At 45.5% G+C, this 17,525-nt stretch overlaps 3 protein-coding genes across 4 annotated transcripts in view; 1 reads left to right on the top strand and 2 right to left on the bottom strand.

Annotated features, from left to right (window-relative positions):
* cox7a1 (cytochrome c oxidase subunit 7A1) overlaps positions 1–3,806 on the bottom strand; it is a 6,869-nt gene extending 3,063 nt beyond the window's left edge. For both annotated transcript variants that reach the window (XM_084444744.1, XM_084444745.1), the window contains exon 1: positions 3,725–3,806. In XM_084444744.1, coding sequence (XP_084300870.1) covers positions 3,725–3,739 — 15 coding nt within the window. In that variant the 5' untranslated portion in view covers positions 3,740–3,806. The remainder of the gene's footprint in view (positions 1–3,724) is intronic.
* Positions 3,807–9,228: 5,422 nt separating this feature from the next.
* Positions 9,229–11,562, top strand: rnaset2l (ribonuclease T2, like; the record flags this gene model as incomplete). Its single annotated transcript, XM_084461532.1, has 9 exons — positions 9,229–9,326; positions 9,447–9,504; positions 9,637–9,704; positions 9,932–9,989; positions 10,125–10,192; positions 10,367–10,480; positions 10,608–10,656; positions 10,969–11,040; positions 11,350–11,562. The coding sequence occupies 9 exons, from the start codon at positions 9,229–9,231 to the stop codon at positions 11,560–11,562; spliced, it is 798 nt and encodes a 265-aa protein (XP_084317658.1).
* A 1,337-nt stretch (positions 11,563–12,899) lies between these two features.
* The window catches only part of supt5h (SPT5 homolog, DSIF elongation factor subunit), a 34,578-nt gene continuing 29,952 nt past the window's right edge, over positions 12,900–17,525 (bottom strand). The window contains exons 24-29 of the mRNA XM_084440627.1: positions 16,357–16,462; positions 15,627–15,785; positions 15,221–15,389; positions 14,819–15,022; positions 13,439–13,534; positions 12,900–13,175 (exon numbers count right to left, since the gene is read on the bottom strand). Coding sequence (XP_084296753.1) covers positions 13,035–13,175; positions 13,439–13,534; positions 14,819–15,022; positions 15,221–15,389; positions 15,627–15,785; positions 16,357–16,462 — 875 coding nt within the window. The 3' untranslated portion in view covers positions 12,900–13,034. The remainder of the gene's footprint in view (positions 13,176–13,438; positions 13,535–14,818; positions 15,023–15,220; positions 15,390–15,626; positions 15,786–16,356; positions 16,463–17,525) is intronic.

The raw sequence follows: 17,525 nt of genomic DNA, 5'->3' as shown, positions 1-17,525 counted from the left end.
GCATTTGTTAAAATAGAGCGTGGGTCATATTTGTTCATTATAGACCCAGCTATGTATGCGCGGGCATTCTTGAAACAGAAGCAGGTGGAGACAGACGAGTTCAGAGCGAGCCGTATTTTAGTGCAAAGACTAGTATTTTATATAGGCCTACCATCAATATGTCTGGCTGTTGCGTCTATGGGTGTAGGCTACAAATCGGCGCTCTAGTGACAAACTTTATTCGTTTCAAGAGGAAACCGGCCTTTTCAGAAATGGAGTCGCCTGTGGCTAAGCATAGCCTACGGACTGGACTGAGGACATAATCAGAAATGCCCGCGTTTGCGGTGCCCATTTTATATCAGGTAAGTTATTTTCTTATCCCTATAGCGCCCTAAAATACAGCTTGTCGGTGGACACGCAACCGTATGCATTTCAGATTGATCATGTTGGCAATGTGTGTGCATTTGCTGCTATGTGAGAGATAAGGACCTGTTGTCGCATGTCGTTGACAAGCTTCCCCTTATGGCGTCAGAACGATGGCTTATGAATGCAATGTTATTATGTTAAATACAGTAGCCCAGAGATGGTTAGCACTGGCAGGGCTATTTCAGTTTGATAAAAGGCGTTGTGGTGTTTGAGCACGAGTTGTCTTAGCCTAATGGACTTCGTTTTGGTGCGGAATTATAGTTGTTTACGTTTTGATAGGAACAATTACATTGTCCCAAGTGTTGCAAATTATTGGTACCCCTACCAGTGGCAATTGCTCCTATAAGCCAGGGTAATCCTGGTTTACCCATACAAATCCAAATAAAACTTGATTTGAAAACTTGATCATAAGCCATCGTTCTGACACCATAAGGGGAAGCCTGAAATCGACTTTCAGACTGTTTTTGACTTAAATGCATCTTGTATTCTGCCATATCGCTTCATTTTCATCAGTGTTTAGCATTTTGGTAGTGCTCCGTCGCCCCCTACAGTCCTCATGAAAATACAGTCCACGTTACAGTCCGTTGACACCGGTCTTACTAGCTCGTTATTCACTTAACATTGTAGGCCAGAGAAAATGATTCTAGCTTACGGAAGTCAAGACCAAATCAAATCAAGACCAAATCAAGACCTGGAGTGGTGGGCTAATACGCCTAGTAGCCTAGTAGGCTAGTAGTCTAAACATTGATTAGTGAAGTAGGGGAGTAGGCTATTGAGTGCTGTGTCCTAAGGGGGTGTATTTTTTAGTCCTGTCATTCTCTTTGTGGTGCTTGGCCATTGTTGTCATAATGGCTCTGTAGTTTCTTTAGTGTGTCCATAAAAGCTTGGTTGTTTTGGCCTAAATATTGCCCTCTTATTCGCTCGCTCTCAAATTATTGGCCTTTGTTGATGTGTTTAAAAAAACATCAGTAGCCTAGGCTACTATAGTTTTCCTGTATGTTTTTACATATAAATGCCAATGCTCAGCGCCCTTCTGGTGTTGTGAAACCCATCAGGGCATGCTTTGACAGCGCACCCCCCAAAAAATTGTGCGCTTACCGGGCTTACCCGGTTCTAGGACCCACCAGACTCCACTGACCCCTACGTGCGTAGTTTCTCTCCCTATCTGCGTGTGTGTACGGGGCCCATCTCCACTGCACAAGTAGAGTAGTGGTGAGAGCATTGGACTAACACCCAGGAGACCGGGGTTCCTGGTGGGGATGACTTTATGTTATCATCAGTGTAACTGCTTTAGCCACTGACCGCTACCATTAATGTTATGGAAGCTGCTGCTAGTTGTTGTGAGCCCATGAGTGAACTGGCTATCCCGCTCTTATTGTGCTGGATTAGCATTGGAAGCATTGGAACTGATGTGTCCAGGTGACAAGACCCATCTTTATTTATCAGACATTACCGTCCTACCAGTCCCGCACAGAAACAAGCCAGCCAACACACATAAGCCAGACTGGACCTGGCCTGGTTCAAGATAAACACCATTAGGCTGCATAGCTAGCCATCCATCCATCATCTATCTATCTATCTATCTATCTATCTATCTATCTATCTATCTATCTATCTATCTATCTATCTATCTATCTATCTATCTATCTATCTATCTATCTATCTATCTATCTATCTATCTATCTATCTATCTATCTATCTTAACCCCAATGCTAGCTCATAGCCACCTGTTGTTATAAAACACCAGGTGGGCTTAAAGTTAAAACCCTGGTCTCCCTCTCAGAAGCCCAAGCATCAACCATTAGTCCAGCCTAGTGCTCAGAGGAACGTCCTGCACGTGAGCGCAGTTCCAACTTCCAAACCACCTCCGCGCCACTCGTCACACTACATTGATTCAGAAAAGCAGAAGTTGGAGGCAGAAACTGGGTCTAAAAACGGACAGCTATCTGGAGATCAACAGATGGTAAGTAAAACGTTTTAACAGCAAGTGTGGTGCAATCTGTCCTTTCACTAGTACAGGGATGTGAGATCATACTGTGGCCTGTGTGTGTGTGTGCATGTGTCTGTGTGTGTGTGTGTGTGTGCACACATGCGCGTGAGTGTGTGTATGTGAGAGAGAGAGAGAAAAGGAAATGGCCTCTGGGAAATTCTCTGGACGGCTGAGGGAGGGGGATAACAAAGCTGCTGATATGAGCAGGAGGTCAGGAGGTCAGGGAGGGGGGAGAGGTGGACCTGGAGCAAGGAACACCCCCCCATCCCTGTACTTGACAGGCTACTTTGTTTATTTGCGTGTGAGCTGGTGTCCTGTCTCTTTAAGAGGACTGTGCCTATATATCAAGGTCACACTGGGTCTTCTGAACCAGACGGGGCGAGGACAGGCACAGGCGCCAGCCAATGAGTGGCACTCAATCTTTGCCATCAAACACTGATTGGTGGAGGGTGGAGGGCAAAGCCCGCTAACTGTAATGCCCCCAGCGGGTGTGTGAGAGTGTGACAGACGGAGAACGAGAGAGAAAGTGTGTGTGTACGTGCTAAACGGGACATGGCACCATTTGCCTGCCATATGACGTCCCTGTTAATGAAATGCAAGACGGCAGAGCATGACACAAAAACATATGAAACCAGGTTACAATCAGTAGCAGAAATTTACTTCCAAAATGTTTTAAATGTAAAATAAATTTACTACTACTTACGTAGACTATTCTGAAAGGGTTGTGATCTCTTTTGAATGATATTATCGTGTAATTGAAACACTTTAAACATTTATTTAATCTAGTCCCAAGAAATTAAATATATCATAAAGAAATAAATAAAACCTCAATGGACGATATTAGCAACAGTAATCAGCATACAGAGATCAGACAGTGTGTTTCTGTGCCCCGGTCACTAAATGCTACTATTGTAATGGCCAGAGCTGTCTGACCCATGGCTGAGCTCTGTGTCAGTCTGCCCAGGAAACGTCTGATAGGACAACGTCCCTCTCAACCTGCAGCCGAGGCCATAGGACAGAAGCAGGCCCTGCAACAGGCTTCAGCACGTCTCTTCCACCCTCTCCCTCTGTCCCTCTCCTCTGTTCCTCTCTAAGACTGTCTTAAACGTAGCAGCACATCCAACAAGCACGGCTACAGAACAGTTCAATCTGACTAGTTCCAAAGGTCACGCTGTTACAGCTCTCTCACTTTTAATCCAAATATACGAACTCTTAGATTTGATATCTCTCTCCAGCCCTGAGAGCTCTGACACACACACAAACGCACACGCACATGCACACACACAGGCAGAAGAGAGAACAGGGGAAGAAAAGGAGAGGAGTATTTACCAGCAGTCGGTTCATGACTGAGGTCTGCTGTCTGTGAGGCGTTGCTATGAGGTGTAGCTGCTGCTCTGGTCTGGGCCGTACAAGGACACAAAGACATATGACCCTGTTTCTGAACAGGAGCCAAACTATGGCCAGCAGCAGAGTCCAAACTCTCCCAGCACTGGTGGAGCACAGCTCAAGCCAGTGAGCTATATATGCATGTTTATATGTGATTCCTTACCGTGCAAGACCTCATTTGTAGCCCAATATGAATCCTGGAACGCCATACCACAAAATTCAAATCATATCATGCAATGAAATAATGACTTTATCTTGGAAATGGTTCATGAAATAGTGAATCAACACAGAAAGCCAAGAGCAAAGGTAACTTTGTGAATAAGAAGAATGCACGAAAAACATGTTCAATATTGATCAGTGAGTCCAGTGTCCTGCCTGCACCCTGAGGCCTCAGTGTGTTGGAACAGGTGTGAACTCAAAGCTGGGATTAGATTCAAAATACCTCAGCAATAATATTTGAGAGAGGAAAGAGGGTCTATCATAGGGTCTAACTCTATTCTGACCACCACCCACAGTCTTACACTAATAATAATAACAACAACAACAACAACAACAATAATGATCAGAATACGAATTTGTTTAATTGCCATGAAGTTTTTCAACGTACTAGGAATTTGCTTCACTTCCTATTACAGGGTCTCGATGATGGAGGTGTAGAAGAGCACCATCATTTTCTTTGGTAAAGTTTCTTCAGCTGCCTCAGGAAGTACATCCTCTGCTGTGCCTTCTTCACGAGGGACCCGGTTTACTTCCCATTTGAGGTCTTGGGAGATAGTGATGCCCAGGAAGCAGAAGGAGTCGACAGTGTCACTGGGGTGTCGATCAGTGTGATGGGGGGGGGGGGGGGGGGGGGGGGCTGGTTTCTTTCTGAAGTCTACAATCATCTCCACTGTCTTGAGAGCGTTGAGCTCCAGGTTGTTTTGGCCGCACCAGGACAGCAGCTGGTCGATCTCCCACCTGTAGGCGGACTCGTCTCCCTCACAGATGAGTCTGATGAGGGTGGTGTCGTCCGCAAACTTCAGGAGCTTGACAGACTGGTGGCTGGAGGTGCAGCTGTTCTTGTACAGGTAAAAGAATATGGGGGAAAGGACGCAGCCCTTGGGGGACACGGTGCTGATGGACCTGGAGTCAGAGATGGTTTTTCCCAGCTTCATGTGCTGTTTCCTGTCAGACAGGAAGTCAGTGATCCACCTGCTGGTAGAGTCGGGCATGTACAGCTGGGAGAGCTTGCACTCCAGTGTGGGCGGGAGGATGGTGTTGAAGGCAGAGCTGAAATCCAAACAGGGTCCTGGCATAGGTGCAGACACTGTAGAATGTAGTGAAGGACCATGTTTACTGCGTCTTCCACAGATCTGTTTGCTCTGTAGGCGAACTGCAGAGGGTCCAGGAATGGGTCCATGATGGATTTGAGGTGCAGCAGAACAAGGCGCTCAAAGACCTTCATTACTACAGAGGTCAGGGTGACGAGCCTGGAGTCATTGAGGCCAGTGATCTTTGTTTTCTTCCAGATGTGATGCTGGAGGTCTTGAAGCAGGCTGGAACATGGCATGTCTCTAGTGAGGTGTTGAAGATGAGTGAAGTGATCAGTGAACACCGGGGGACAGCTGATCAGCACAGAACTACAGCATGGAGGGAGAGACAGTCTGGTCCGGCCTCTTTCCTGGGGAGCTGGCAATTCACATCCTTTTGAAGATGGTGAGAGGCTGTGCTGCAGTGGAGGGGGGGGGGGCAGCTATGGGGAGGAATGGGAGCTGGGCTGCTGGGACTGGTGGGTGTGGGAGGGGGCATTGTTTGTCATATCTGCAGTAGAATTCATTCAGGTCATTGGCCAGGCGTGGGTCGTCAGTGGACTGGGGGGATTTCAGTTTGTAGTTGATGATCTGTCTCATGCCTTTCTAGACCAAGGATGTGTTCCCCTCTGAAAACTGATGTTGTAGTTTCTCAGAGAAGCCTCGTTTAGCCTCCTTCACTGTCTTGCTAAACTGGTCCTTGGCCTCTTTAAACCAGTCCTTGTCTCCTCTCTTCCTCCTCTCTTCCTTCCTTCCTCTTTCTCCAGCTCCTGTATCTCCAGCTCCAGTTTGGCTGTGAACCAGGGCTTTTCATTGTTGTAGCTGATTTTGGTGCGAGTTGGGACACAGTTGGGACACATACATTCTCACAGTGACTGACGAATGACACCACAGTGTACCAGCCTCTGCATTCGCCAAGTCAACATAACCCCCATCACAGCAAGCCTGCTCCAGCAGACTCTGGAGAGCGGATGCCCCCTCAACATTGCCTCAACACCCTGGGTTTTACCTTGGTTCCTAGTTCTGTAATTATGTAGGTAATCTTTTCAGTTATGTAGTTTTCTTTCTCCCCTCCCCCATCCCTTGGCAGGACGATAAGCAAACTATTTCTGTTTAGTTTATATTTTAGTTATCCTTTACCGGTTATTCCCCAAGGCTTTTGTTTATGTTTATTCCCCCCCTCTGCTGTCCTGACAGAGTTTATTTATCAGTTATCAGTTGTCTGTTTTGTGTGCATTAGGGATATGTTTTGTTATTTAGTGTGATCTTTAGTTGATATGCACTTATCTTGTAAAGGCCTATGTGGGGCCTTAGGGCAATAAACTTCTACTCTTTTTGACTTCACAAGCAACTCTGTCTTATTGTGGCGTTGTTATGGGTACGGCTTAGTGCAGCAAACTGTTGGCCCTTTAATGGTTTTGGGGTACCATTTCAGTCGTAACAGTATGTACTGCTATCTTCATTCTGTTTAAGTCATAAATCTAAAAAGAGAAGTTTGAAAGAGAAGAAGACAGTTTTAAATCAAACAACACTGTAGCCCTGATATTTTGGATTCATAATGGGCCTGCTGTCTCACTATAGGCCACAGCAGTGTATACATATACTAGTATTATAGTAGTAGTAGTAGTATAGCATTTGTAGTATTAGTAGTAGTATAGCATTTATAGTAGTAGTAATAGTAGTAGTAGTAGTAGTAGTAGTAGTAGTAGTAGTAGTATTAGTATAGTAGCAGTAGTAGTAGTAGTAGTAGTAGTAGTAGTAGTAGTAGTAGTCGTAGTAGTATTAGTATAGTAGTACTGTAGTAGTAGTAGTAGTAGTAGTAGTCGTAGTAGTATTAGTATAGTAGTAGTATAGTAGTAGTAGTAGTAGTAGTAGTCGTAGTAGTATAGTAGTAGTAGTAGTAGTAGTAGTAGTAGTATACAGTAGTAGTAGTAGTATAGTAGTAGTAGTAGTAGTAGTAGTAGTAGTCGTAGTAGTATTAGTATAGTAGTAGTGTAGTAGTAGTAGTCGTAGTAGTATTAGTATAGTAGTATAGTAGTAGTAGTAGTAGTAGTAGTAGTCGTAGTAGTATGGTAGTAGTAGTAGTAGTAGTCGTCGTAGTAGTGTAGTAGTAGTAGTAGTAGTGGTAGTAGTAGTAGTAGCAGACAGTTCTTCCAGATGTGTAGCAGACCGATACTCTCGGGTGCAGTCCTCTGTAGAGAGTCTGTGAGGGGAAGTGAGTCTTCAGAGATCACAAGATCAGGCGGCCAGATGTTCTTTTCTCTCTCACATCTGACTGAACCAGGCCAGGTCAAACCTATGTGTGTTTTGTCTGGCTTGTTTCTGTGCGGGACTAGTAGGACGGTAATGTCTGATAAATAAAGATGGGTCTTGTCACCTGGACACATCAGTTCCAATGCTTCCAATGCTAATCCAGCACAATGAGAGCGGGATAGCCAGTTAGCTCATGGGCTCACAACAACTAGCAGCAGCTTCCATAACATTAATGGTAGCGGCCAGTGGCTAAAGCAGTTACACTGATGATTCCTGTAATGTTAGCTATTTTGCTGCAATGGGTTCAACTTTTGTTTCTGGATAAACAATGCTGCACTTCCCTTTAGGTGGTGAATAAGTAGACCCAGGACACAGTGGGTTATTTGGACATCTACTAGGATCTTGATATTATATTGATATGAAGATATAGATATGAAGCACTTTGAGAGAACGTGCACAGTATCTCCAACTCCTCGAGTTAGGTAGCTAACACTAGCTAGCGTATTAGCTAGCACTAGCTAACGACTAGCTAACGTTAGCTAGCTATCATTGGGCTTCATTTCCTGAACTTAGCTTTAGCTTAGCGTGCAGCCAGGTTATGGGTTACTGATTATTTCAGATATTACTCTACATTTCAACTAGCCCTTCTCTCCTATAGGCCGACACCGATTTATTTTGACGGCAAAGTGAATGGACCAGCAAAGGACTGTTGTCTGGCATGAGCGAGCGGAATGCGACAACGGGACTGAGAAGGGCTACATTTCAACCAGACATTCCAGTGAAACCAGGTAGTCAAAATAACTTACCTGATATAAAATGGGCACCGCAAACGCGGGCATTTTTGATGATGTCCTCAGTCCAGTCCGTACTCTGTCTTCCTCTGCTACTGTGTCAAGAATGTGCGCGCATACTTGTGCTGACTAGGCTGTAAAAGGGTCTATAATTAACAAATATGACCCACACTCGTTACATAACTTCTATAACATCCAGTGACAAAATATGTCATGGTACCTTGGTATGTCCACACCAAGGAATGAACTCACAACCTTTGCGGTGATAGGCAGCGCACATGGAGGTATAAACAGCGCACTATCCACTCCGCCACCGCTGACCTGGGAAATCTGTGGAGTCTTTTTGTTTTGATGTTCTGGGACCACTGCCTCTTCTGGTAGCAACAATAGAACTGCAGGTCAACAACGACAAGAAAGAGGAAGGGAGAGACAAATAGGATTCCCTCTTCTTGGTGTTTGGCTTACAGCCAACACACAAAAACAGTGTGGAAACAAAAGGCTGACAAGATCTCTCTTGTGAGTCTCAACAAGTGTTCAGCTTTACGTTCATGTTTCATTCAACTCGTATCTATCCAGGTTAGTCGATTAAGAACAAATTGTTATTTACAATGACAGCCATTTCCTTTGCCACTCCATGTCACTGTCTGTGGAGTGCTGGTTACAGAATGAGGAACTGAGCTCACCATAAAATGCTTTCAAATCAGAAGCAAGGCTCACTCTCTAGACAGTAACATCTCTGTCCTCTCGCCCACACCCTCACAAACTCCAGTGGAGAGACCAGCGGTCAGACCAGCAGTGACCTCTGCAGAAGAAGAAATACCAGCAGATATCTCTGTAGAAGAAGAGAAACCAACTGAGAGACCAGCAGAGACCAGCAGTGACCTCTGCAGAAGAGACCAGCAGAGACCTTGTATAGAGACCAGCAGTGACCTCTGTAGAAGAGAGACCAACAGAGAGAACAGCAGAGACCAGCAGTGACCTCTGTAGAAGAGGAGAGACCAGCAAAGACGTCTGTAATAGAAAAGTCCAGCAGTGACCTCTGTAGAAGAAGATAAACCAGCAGTGAGACCAGCAGTGAAGAGACCACCAGACCACCTGACTGTACAGGGTGACCATGCAGCCCTCAGGGCTGCAGCTGCTACTGGTCTTCCTGGGTGGCTTCTGTCTCTCTATGGAGATTGACCACTGGACCGAAGACAACCAGGAAAAGCAGTAAGATCTCCTCCCGGTGTTGGAAACCTGCCTTTGGTCTGATGATGCTCTTTTTGTTGAGACCCTAACCCAACCTCTGACCTTAACCCTTAACCTCAACAGCAGTTCTGTTTCCTCCAGGTTCTGTAAGTGGAAGTGTCTGATCTACACCTTGCAGTGGCCTGCAGGCTTCTGTGTGGTGAGTTCTGTTTGTCCGTCTGTCCATATATCCGTCTGTCTGTCCAGTCCTCCACCTGTCTGTCTATTGGCTTGTGTCCATCCATCCATCCATCCATCCATCCATCCATCCATCCATCCATCCTTTCTCCAGAGTCTGCAGAACCAATCGCAATGCAATGTTCCTCCCAGCATCCATAACTGGACCATCCATGGACTCTGGTAAATAATACTGTTCTGTGTCAAAGCTACACTACAGGAAAGCGATAGTGAATTGTCAACAACATTGCTTCGGTGTTAGATATCACATAACGCATTACTACGGCAGTACTAACAACATTTGTACACAATTTCACCATGCCATCCGTTAAGTTTCACAGTCTTACTGTAAACACTGATTGAGTAATACTGCACATCTAAACTCACGGGTGTGGTGGCGCCCCATGCAGGCCGCAACGTGCTCAGCTGTGCTGTAGATGCTGGCCCATATTCCACTCAGACCTGAAGGTGAGACCTGTCTCTGCTCTGGCCTACAAGGGTGCTGTAATGCATGCAGTACAGTGGATATGTACAGAACATCATACTGTATCTGTCTGTTTAAAGCATGTGTGTGTGTGTGTGTGTGTGTGTGTGTGTGTGTAGGAGTTGGACCCTGAGCTCTCCCAGCTGTGGCCCTCCCTACTGAAGTCCAAATCCAGCTTCTCCTTCTGGTGCGTCTCCTCACTAGAGCCACCCTGTAAAAAATAATCTTTATTTATATTTAAATCATCTTTATTTATAAAGCACTTTTCATTGTGAGACAATCTCAGTGCTGACTGAACAGTTGTGGATTTATAAGACACCTTGGCTACTAAACTTGTGTGTGTGTGTGTGCTTCTCACTAGGAAAGACGAGTGGGTCAAGCATGGGTCCTGCGCTGCCTGTGTTGAGGGCATGAACTCTCCTCTGCTGTACTTCCAGATAGCACTGAAACTGCGAGCACATTTCCATATCGACCAGTGAGTCCAGTGTCCTGCCTGCAACCCCCCCCCCCCCCCACACACACACACACACAAACACACACCCCAGCAGGTCAACAATGGAACATTTGACTGAGTAGTCTACCTGCCTCCTCCTCTAATCCAGGGTACTGGATACTGCAGGTATTCGGCCCTCCTGTAACCAAACCTATGAGGTGAGATACCCACAATCCTTCACGTTTAGCCCCCCCACCATCTGTCTGGTTCTCTGATCTGCCGTCTATCTGTATCTCTGGACTTCAAATGCACTCGACACCGAAGCGTTCTATCTCTATCTCTGTTCTAACGTTCCCATCACCAGAGCTTCCCCTCTCAGACTCTTTCCCGTATTTTACAGGCTGTGGTAAATCTTATTTTATTATATTTATCACATCTGTGGAGTTGGAGTCACAACACTTCGAGTTCAAAACAGTTTCACTGTTGAAAATGTCATTTAATAGCAGTTGTTTTCCTGTGTGTGTGACCAGCTTGCTGAGATCCAGAGTATTTTGGCCCCAGTCCTAGGTGAACAAATGGCTGTCCAGTGTATCCAGGATAAGGTGAGCTCTCTCTGCACACTAAAACGCACACACGCACGCACGCACACACAGCTTTCTTTAACCAACAATTCTGAGGGCTGACCACAAACCACTTCCCTCGCTTCACTTGTGTTTATTTTCTATCCAATCCACTTTATTTCTATAGCACATTTAAAAAACACAAGGTTGGCATAGTTGCACAACAGATAAAACTAGCAGACACTCTAAAAATTATAGAAGACTAAAAACACAAAACAGTTTGACTGAGATTTTACGAGGAACTGTGGTACATTCTCAAGTCCCCCCATTCTCCTCCATGTCCACTTCCAGGGGCGAGAGGTATGGTTCCAGACTAAGATCCCCGTGTCCCAGAACCTCACTCTAGGTTGTGACTTCCACGACTGGATGCAGGACCACGACCTGCGGCACAAGGCTCACCCTCTCCAGCTCTGGAACACCTCTCCTGGGCATCCCTGCCCCAAGAAGGTCCCCCTCCTCTACCTCCCTATAAACCATGAACACCCACAAGAACCCTGCAATTAAAGATGCAGGTTGGTGGTTTTAAAACACGGCTCTGAAATGTCTTCTCTGCTGCATTGTATCTTGTGATTTGTAGTAGGACTTAGTTTCATTAATGCATAATAAAGACTTAATGGAAGTCATGCTTATCGTAGTTATCCAGTCAAGTTCCATAGATCTACAGTATTGCTGCTACTACAGTAGCATCACATCACCTTGCCTTATTTCTGAATGCTGGCACCCTCTGGAAATACAGAATAATCTTCGGCCACAGTGACACACCACTGCACACACAGTGAGGGGCGACACGGCATACAGCACACACACATTTTTCAGGCGTCGTCGGTGGAAATTGTTCCCTGCATTTTTCCCATCCAAGCAGTCCTCCTCCAGGGGGCAGCCATCGTTCATGGTGCCCCGGGGACCAAGTCCAAGTGCTGGTCCTGGACTGAAGAGCCTCTGTTCTTCTGCATGCTTTTCATATTGGGTTCATGGGGAGGGAACCCTTGCAAACACAGGGAGAACATGCAAACTCCACACCGAAAGGCCCGGAGACCTTCTTGCTGTGAGGCGACAGTACTAGGTACTGCGCCACCGTGTCACACACAAGTGATTTTGGGGTTCAGTGTCTTGCTCAAGGACACTACACCACAATGACGGGAGCTGGGATCGAACCAGGGACCTTACCTTAGCTTACCTACTCTCAAGAAGTTCTACAATAAAAATCTCAGAAATACACATTTTTGATAAATGTGATAAATACACTGTACTGCACAACCGTGGAGGGGGAAGCACTACGGCACTCAGCAGGGGTCACAGTTGATCGTTTATTGGTGTAGTTCACTGTTTGCCGGCAGGGCGATTTACATCCCCAAAAACAAGCACTGACAGAAACATACAATCAGAAAGCACTAAAAACAAATAATGGTTAACTACAATAAAACTCGGACTAACCGAGCAGAAGAGAATCAAAGAAAAACAGCCATTTTATCCTTTTATACCCCTGAAAGAACGAGGAGTAGAGGTCCAGAGACGGACACATTCAGCTTGTTGCAGTGTGGCCTGGAGTCCTGAACACCCACCATAGTCCTTATCTCCTATCCTACAAACTAGATCTGGAATTAGATCTGAGTGGTCAAGATAGGTACTGTATAAGTAAGATAATGATGATAATGCCAACTCATACCTATCAAATCCATTCATAGAGACATACGTCCTGTCTAATTTGTGAAATACATTTAATGCTTCTACTAAACTGTATTGATGATGGTTTCGTGTTTTGTAGTAGTTGTTGTTGTTTATCTGCAACTTTAATGACAAATAAAGCCGAGAAAAGTGTGTGCAGGAGTATGCAATTATTTATTTGAAAATACATCCTATATCTAAAACATGGTCCAGGGCTAGGAGCTGGGGATACTTTCTGGACAAGACCAGGGTGAACAGGGCATGTCCAGGGTGTGTGTGTGTGGGTGTGTGTGGGTGTGTGTGTGTTGGCCTCAGTGCTCCAGGCGGCCCAGGAAGCGGAGGTTGAGAATCTTTAGCTGGTCGTCCAGCTCCATCCTGACGATCCCATCGTCTCCATCGATACTCAGCAGGATCCCCGTGGCCTCCCGGTCCTCCCCCAGGATCACCTTCACCTGAGGGAGAGGAGGAGAGACAAGAAAGAGAGAGGTGTGAGTGAGAGAGATGGAGGGTCAGCGTGTCTCTGTCTGCTGATCTATCTGATAACTGATGAATGCGGGTGAGAGAGAGAGAGTGAGAGAGACAAAAAGAGAGAGAGAGCGAGAGAGAGCGCGAGAGAGAGCGCGAGAGAGAAAGAGGAAGAGAGAGAGAGAGAGAGAGAGAGAGAGAGAGAGAGAGAGAGGACGAGTGCGCAGGTTTAGGTAATCGTGGGAGTTACCTTGTTGTTCTTGGTGGGCGTTACTGGCTCCAGGTGTTCACTGGAGATGCTGACCACCTTCTCTGTTTCTTGGAGGAACACCGAGCACATTCCACCCTGGAGAGAGAAGAGGGAGAAGGCGGGGAGGGAAGGAGAGCCAATAATCACAATCCATGTCATTCAACTATTTACTCTGTCACTTTCCTAAGTAGACCAGTCTCCGTCAAGACTGTGCTGTAAACATTTTAACAACAAGTCAACCCTCTGGGATAAATACCTACCCATTTATCCATTTATCATCTAAACATTCCAATACACCCTGCACAAACATTTAATAAACCAATCTGAACTGTTAGCTTGCTTTAAAGTGTGTTTAAAGAGAGCTGCCTAACAATAACAAGGGTGTCCACCCTTGTTCTCAGTGGTTGGACTGTTGTTCTGAGGACAGGGTTCCCAGTCAAATATCACATTCCCTGACTTTCAATGACTAAAAAGCAGAATTTCCATGACCTATAATGCATGGATAAAGTGGAAGGAAGATGGATAGATATATACTTTAGGGAAGGGTATAAATAAGGGCTGAAAAATCAAGTAACCATACCCTCTCACACACTATGGGAAATGTGTGAAAAATACAGCATGGAAAATATTACATTTTGAGAAATGGCAACTAAAATGTAAAGCTACTAAAAACAAAATTCCCTGATATTCCATGACTCGGACCAAAAAACAATGAAATCCCCTGACTTTCCATGTCTGGAATAGAATAAAAAAAAAAAAAATCACATGTGAAGCTGCAGCCCTGCTAGGCCTGTCTTGAGTGAGTCACCACCCACAGCTTGGAGTGTGTGGAATCTGAACTGTGGCTCTGCACTTACTCCCACTTGAGTTTATATACAGTGTTCTGCTCGGCTCCGAGATAGGAACCACCCACCATCGGGGGTTACTGGGTACTCGGCACTCTCTGGTTCCCTCACACACTAGTCCACTCAAGGCTGCTGAGTGTCTTCCACAGCTGAACAACTGTGTGTTTATCCATGTGCACAGTGAGTACCGTGCGGATGTGTTGGCGCCTCTTCAATATTTAAAGAAAGAACGCCTCTTCTGAAATATTCCTGACTACTAAAAATGAAAACCAAGAATTGACAAAAGAACACTGGACAGCAACCACACTGCGCTGTCCTAAGACAGGAAATGAGAAGAGTTTTCTCCTACTCTGTCAAACAGACGATGAATGAATGGGACGCACATGCGTGCACACACGCGCGCGCGCACACACACACACACACACACAGAACCCAAGGTGCTGTCAAAGGGCGGGGCCACCGCCTGGCCACCTCTAACCCTTTCCCCTGCATGCTGTTGTGTGTCTATTGTGGCGTCTATGGCGTGTTTACTCACAGTGACGCTGCGTATGACGCCCGTCTGGTTGACCACCTGCAGGTCCATGAAGGTGTCCTTGACCCTGACCAGGATGTCGGTGGTGACCCAGTCGCTGGAGGTCTGGTCGATGTTGGACCCTGGGGTGTGGGGGTTGTAGCCCCCCGGGGAGGGCGCTCCGGGGGTCATGGGACTGTAGCCTACGGGGCTGGGGCTCGGACTCGCCTGGGGGGGGGGTGGGGGGGCTACAAGTTAGGCATTTGGCACATTTGACCATCATTCAGAGCGACTTACAAAAAACGCATTCAAGTGAAGTAGGTAGGTAAACGTTTATATGCATGTATGATAAAGAGACGTTTGTGATGAACAAGCGGGTGTGATTTAGCAGACCCGGGGGGGGATTTGAAGAGCTGCGAGGGGTACCTGGTAGGCCATGGGTGAGGGGGTGGGGTGGTAGCTGGCCGGGGAGTGTGTGTTCTGGTAGCCCACCGGGCTTGGCGCCACCTGGTGGTAGCTCTGGGGACTGGGGCTGGGCTGGTAGGAGCCCTGGGGGGACGGGGCCGCGTACGGAGAGTACTGCTCCGTGTTGTACCTGAACGACACAGACAGGACTCATCATCATCACGAGGACCAGGTGACTGAGTGTGTGTGAGTGTGTGTGTGAGAGAGAGAGAGAGAGAGAGAGAGAGAGAGAGAGAGAGTGTATATGGTTGAAGTGGCGGGTTCTGTGAGTGTGCGAGTCTCATTGCTTTAAGTGAGAGGAGAGACCTGCAGATCAGGTGTGTGTGCGCATGTCAGTAAGAGGTGTGTGTGTGTGTGTGTTACTTACATGGCGGGGGTCCCCGGGGTCTGGGGGTTGTACTGGGGATTGACCTGTGGCGAGGGGACCTCGGGGTAGCCGGGGGTCTGGGGGTTGGGCGTGCCCCCGTAGCCTTGGGGAGACGGCGAGGGCTCGTCATCATAGCCGAAGTCATACTCATCATCCGCCCTGGAACGAACGAACGAACGAACACGCACACACACACAGGTTAACAGTGCGTACTGAAACACTTCATCTTCTCAGGTTAAAAGAAAATATACATTTCACAAGACCCATACAATGACAGACAGACAATTATCAAAGTATATAGGTGCATCTCAGAAAATGTGAATATTGTGCAAAGTTAATCATTTTCCGTAATTTAATTTAAAAAAGTTAAACTTTCATGTATTCTAGATCCATTACACAAAGTGAAATATTTCAAGCCTTTTTGTTTTAATCTTCATGATACAAGATACTGTACAGTATGTTCAGTATTTTCATTTATACACTCAATACTTGGTCGGGGCTCCTTGTGCGCAAATTACTGCATCAATGTGGAGCGTGGTATGGAGGCAATCAGCCTTGAAATATTTATTATTTATAATAGGAAAATTTCACGTTTTGAAATAAATTACAGAAAATTATTTTCCATGGTATTCTAAGATGCACCTGTATACAGAACCTACTGGTGTTACAACTACTAAAGAAATGTCAGAAAACAATATAGTGAAAGTGTGTGTGCGCACACGTGTACTACCTGGAGGGGGTGTTGGGGTTGTTGGGATCCCACGCCCCACTCTGTCCTGGCGTCCTGCTCCCATCATGCAGCGGGGTCTGCGAGCCGTAGTGAGGTGTACGATTTCCTGTGTGGGACAGAAGTGACAGAGGTCAGTCCAGAGGTCACAGTCCAGAGGTCACAGTCCAGAGTAGAGGAATGAAAATGGTATGGAAATCACGATCCAAAATGATGACGGTTATCAGTATTGTCGTGGTATTGTTAAAATGTGCTGAAGATGTTGGAAAACTACTGAAACACACTGAAATAATTTAATCTGAAATACGTTTTATACTGAAAACCACAAAAAAATTGTAGCACTTTGTACTTTTTGTTTGCATAAACATTAAAAATAACAGTACAGTATTTAGTGAGTTTTTCAAAGCGGCTTCATCAAACACGATCTTAATGACAATTCTATTGCGATAAATTTAATCAGATTTTATTGTGGTTTATCATTATACCGGTTATCGTTACATCCTTAATCCAGAGGTCACAGTCTAATAGAATATGAATTAAATTAATTGATAGCCAGGCCTAGTAGGCCGACGGTGTGCTTTCTAGGGCCTAAGCCTACTATATGTGTGAGAGAGAGATGTACTGTGTAGTGTGTCTCGTTGTAAAAGACCATATCAAAACACCTGTAGTCTACACTTCAGAAATTCAAGAGAACCGGTAAGATTTTTTTCAATGCTGTTTTTTCATTTTTGGGGGGAGGGGGCATATATGAGCAAAATAAATGTGTTTTTTATTGCTCAACTCCACTCACAAGCTCTCATCATGCTAAATATAGACCTGTGTATTCTTCATATGTAGTCTATTTGTTGCTTAGAGACTATTAATATGCTTAGAGACATGAATAGGCGATATATCAACATCCATATATTGTGCTTTTCTTGGGTTATTTATTTTTCAATTGCTTAACAAACGTCAAATATTTGTTTGTGAAACAGCCAGTCCACTGTGCTCTGCCTAATTCCATTAAAAGATGAGTTTAGATATTACCTTTAATAGGCTAATATCAATGTTCTAGTTTTAGCCTACTGAAACATTACAGGCTATATGCTAGCCTACTCTTCTTCAAGTAAACAAAATAAACCACATCTAGATCTTTTCTAAGTAATAAACTGTAAAGACAGGCTGAACTACTG

This window comes from Borostomias antarcticus (genome assembly GCF_949987555.1).
Source record: "Borostomias antarcticus genome assembly, chromosome: 1".
NCBI lineage: Eukaryota > Metazoa > Chordata > Actinopteri > Stomiiformes > Stomiidae > Borostomias > Borostomias antarcticus.
This window is presented reverse-complemented; position numbering and strand designations above follow the sequence as displayed.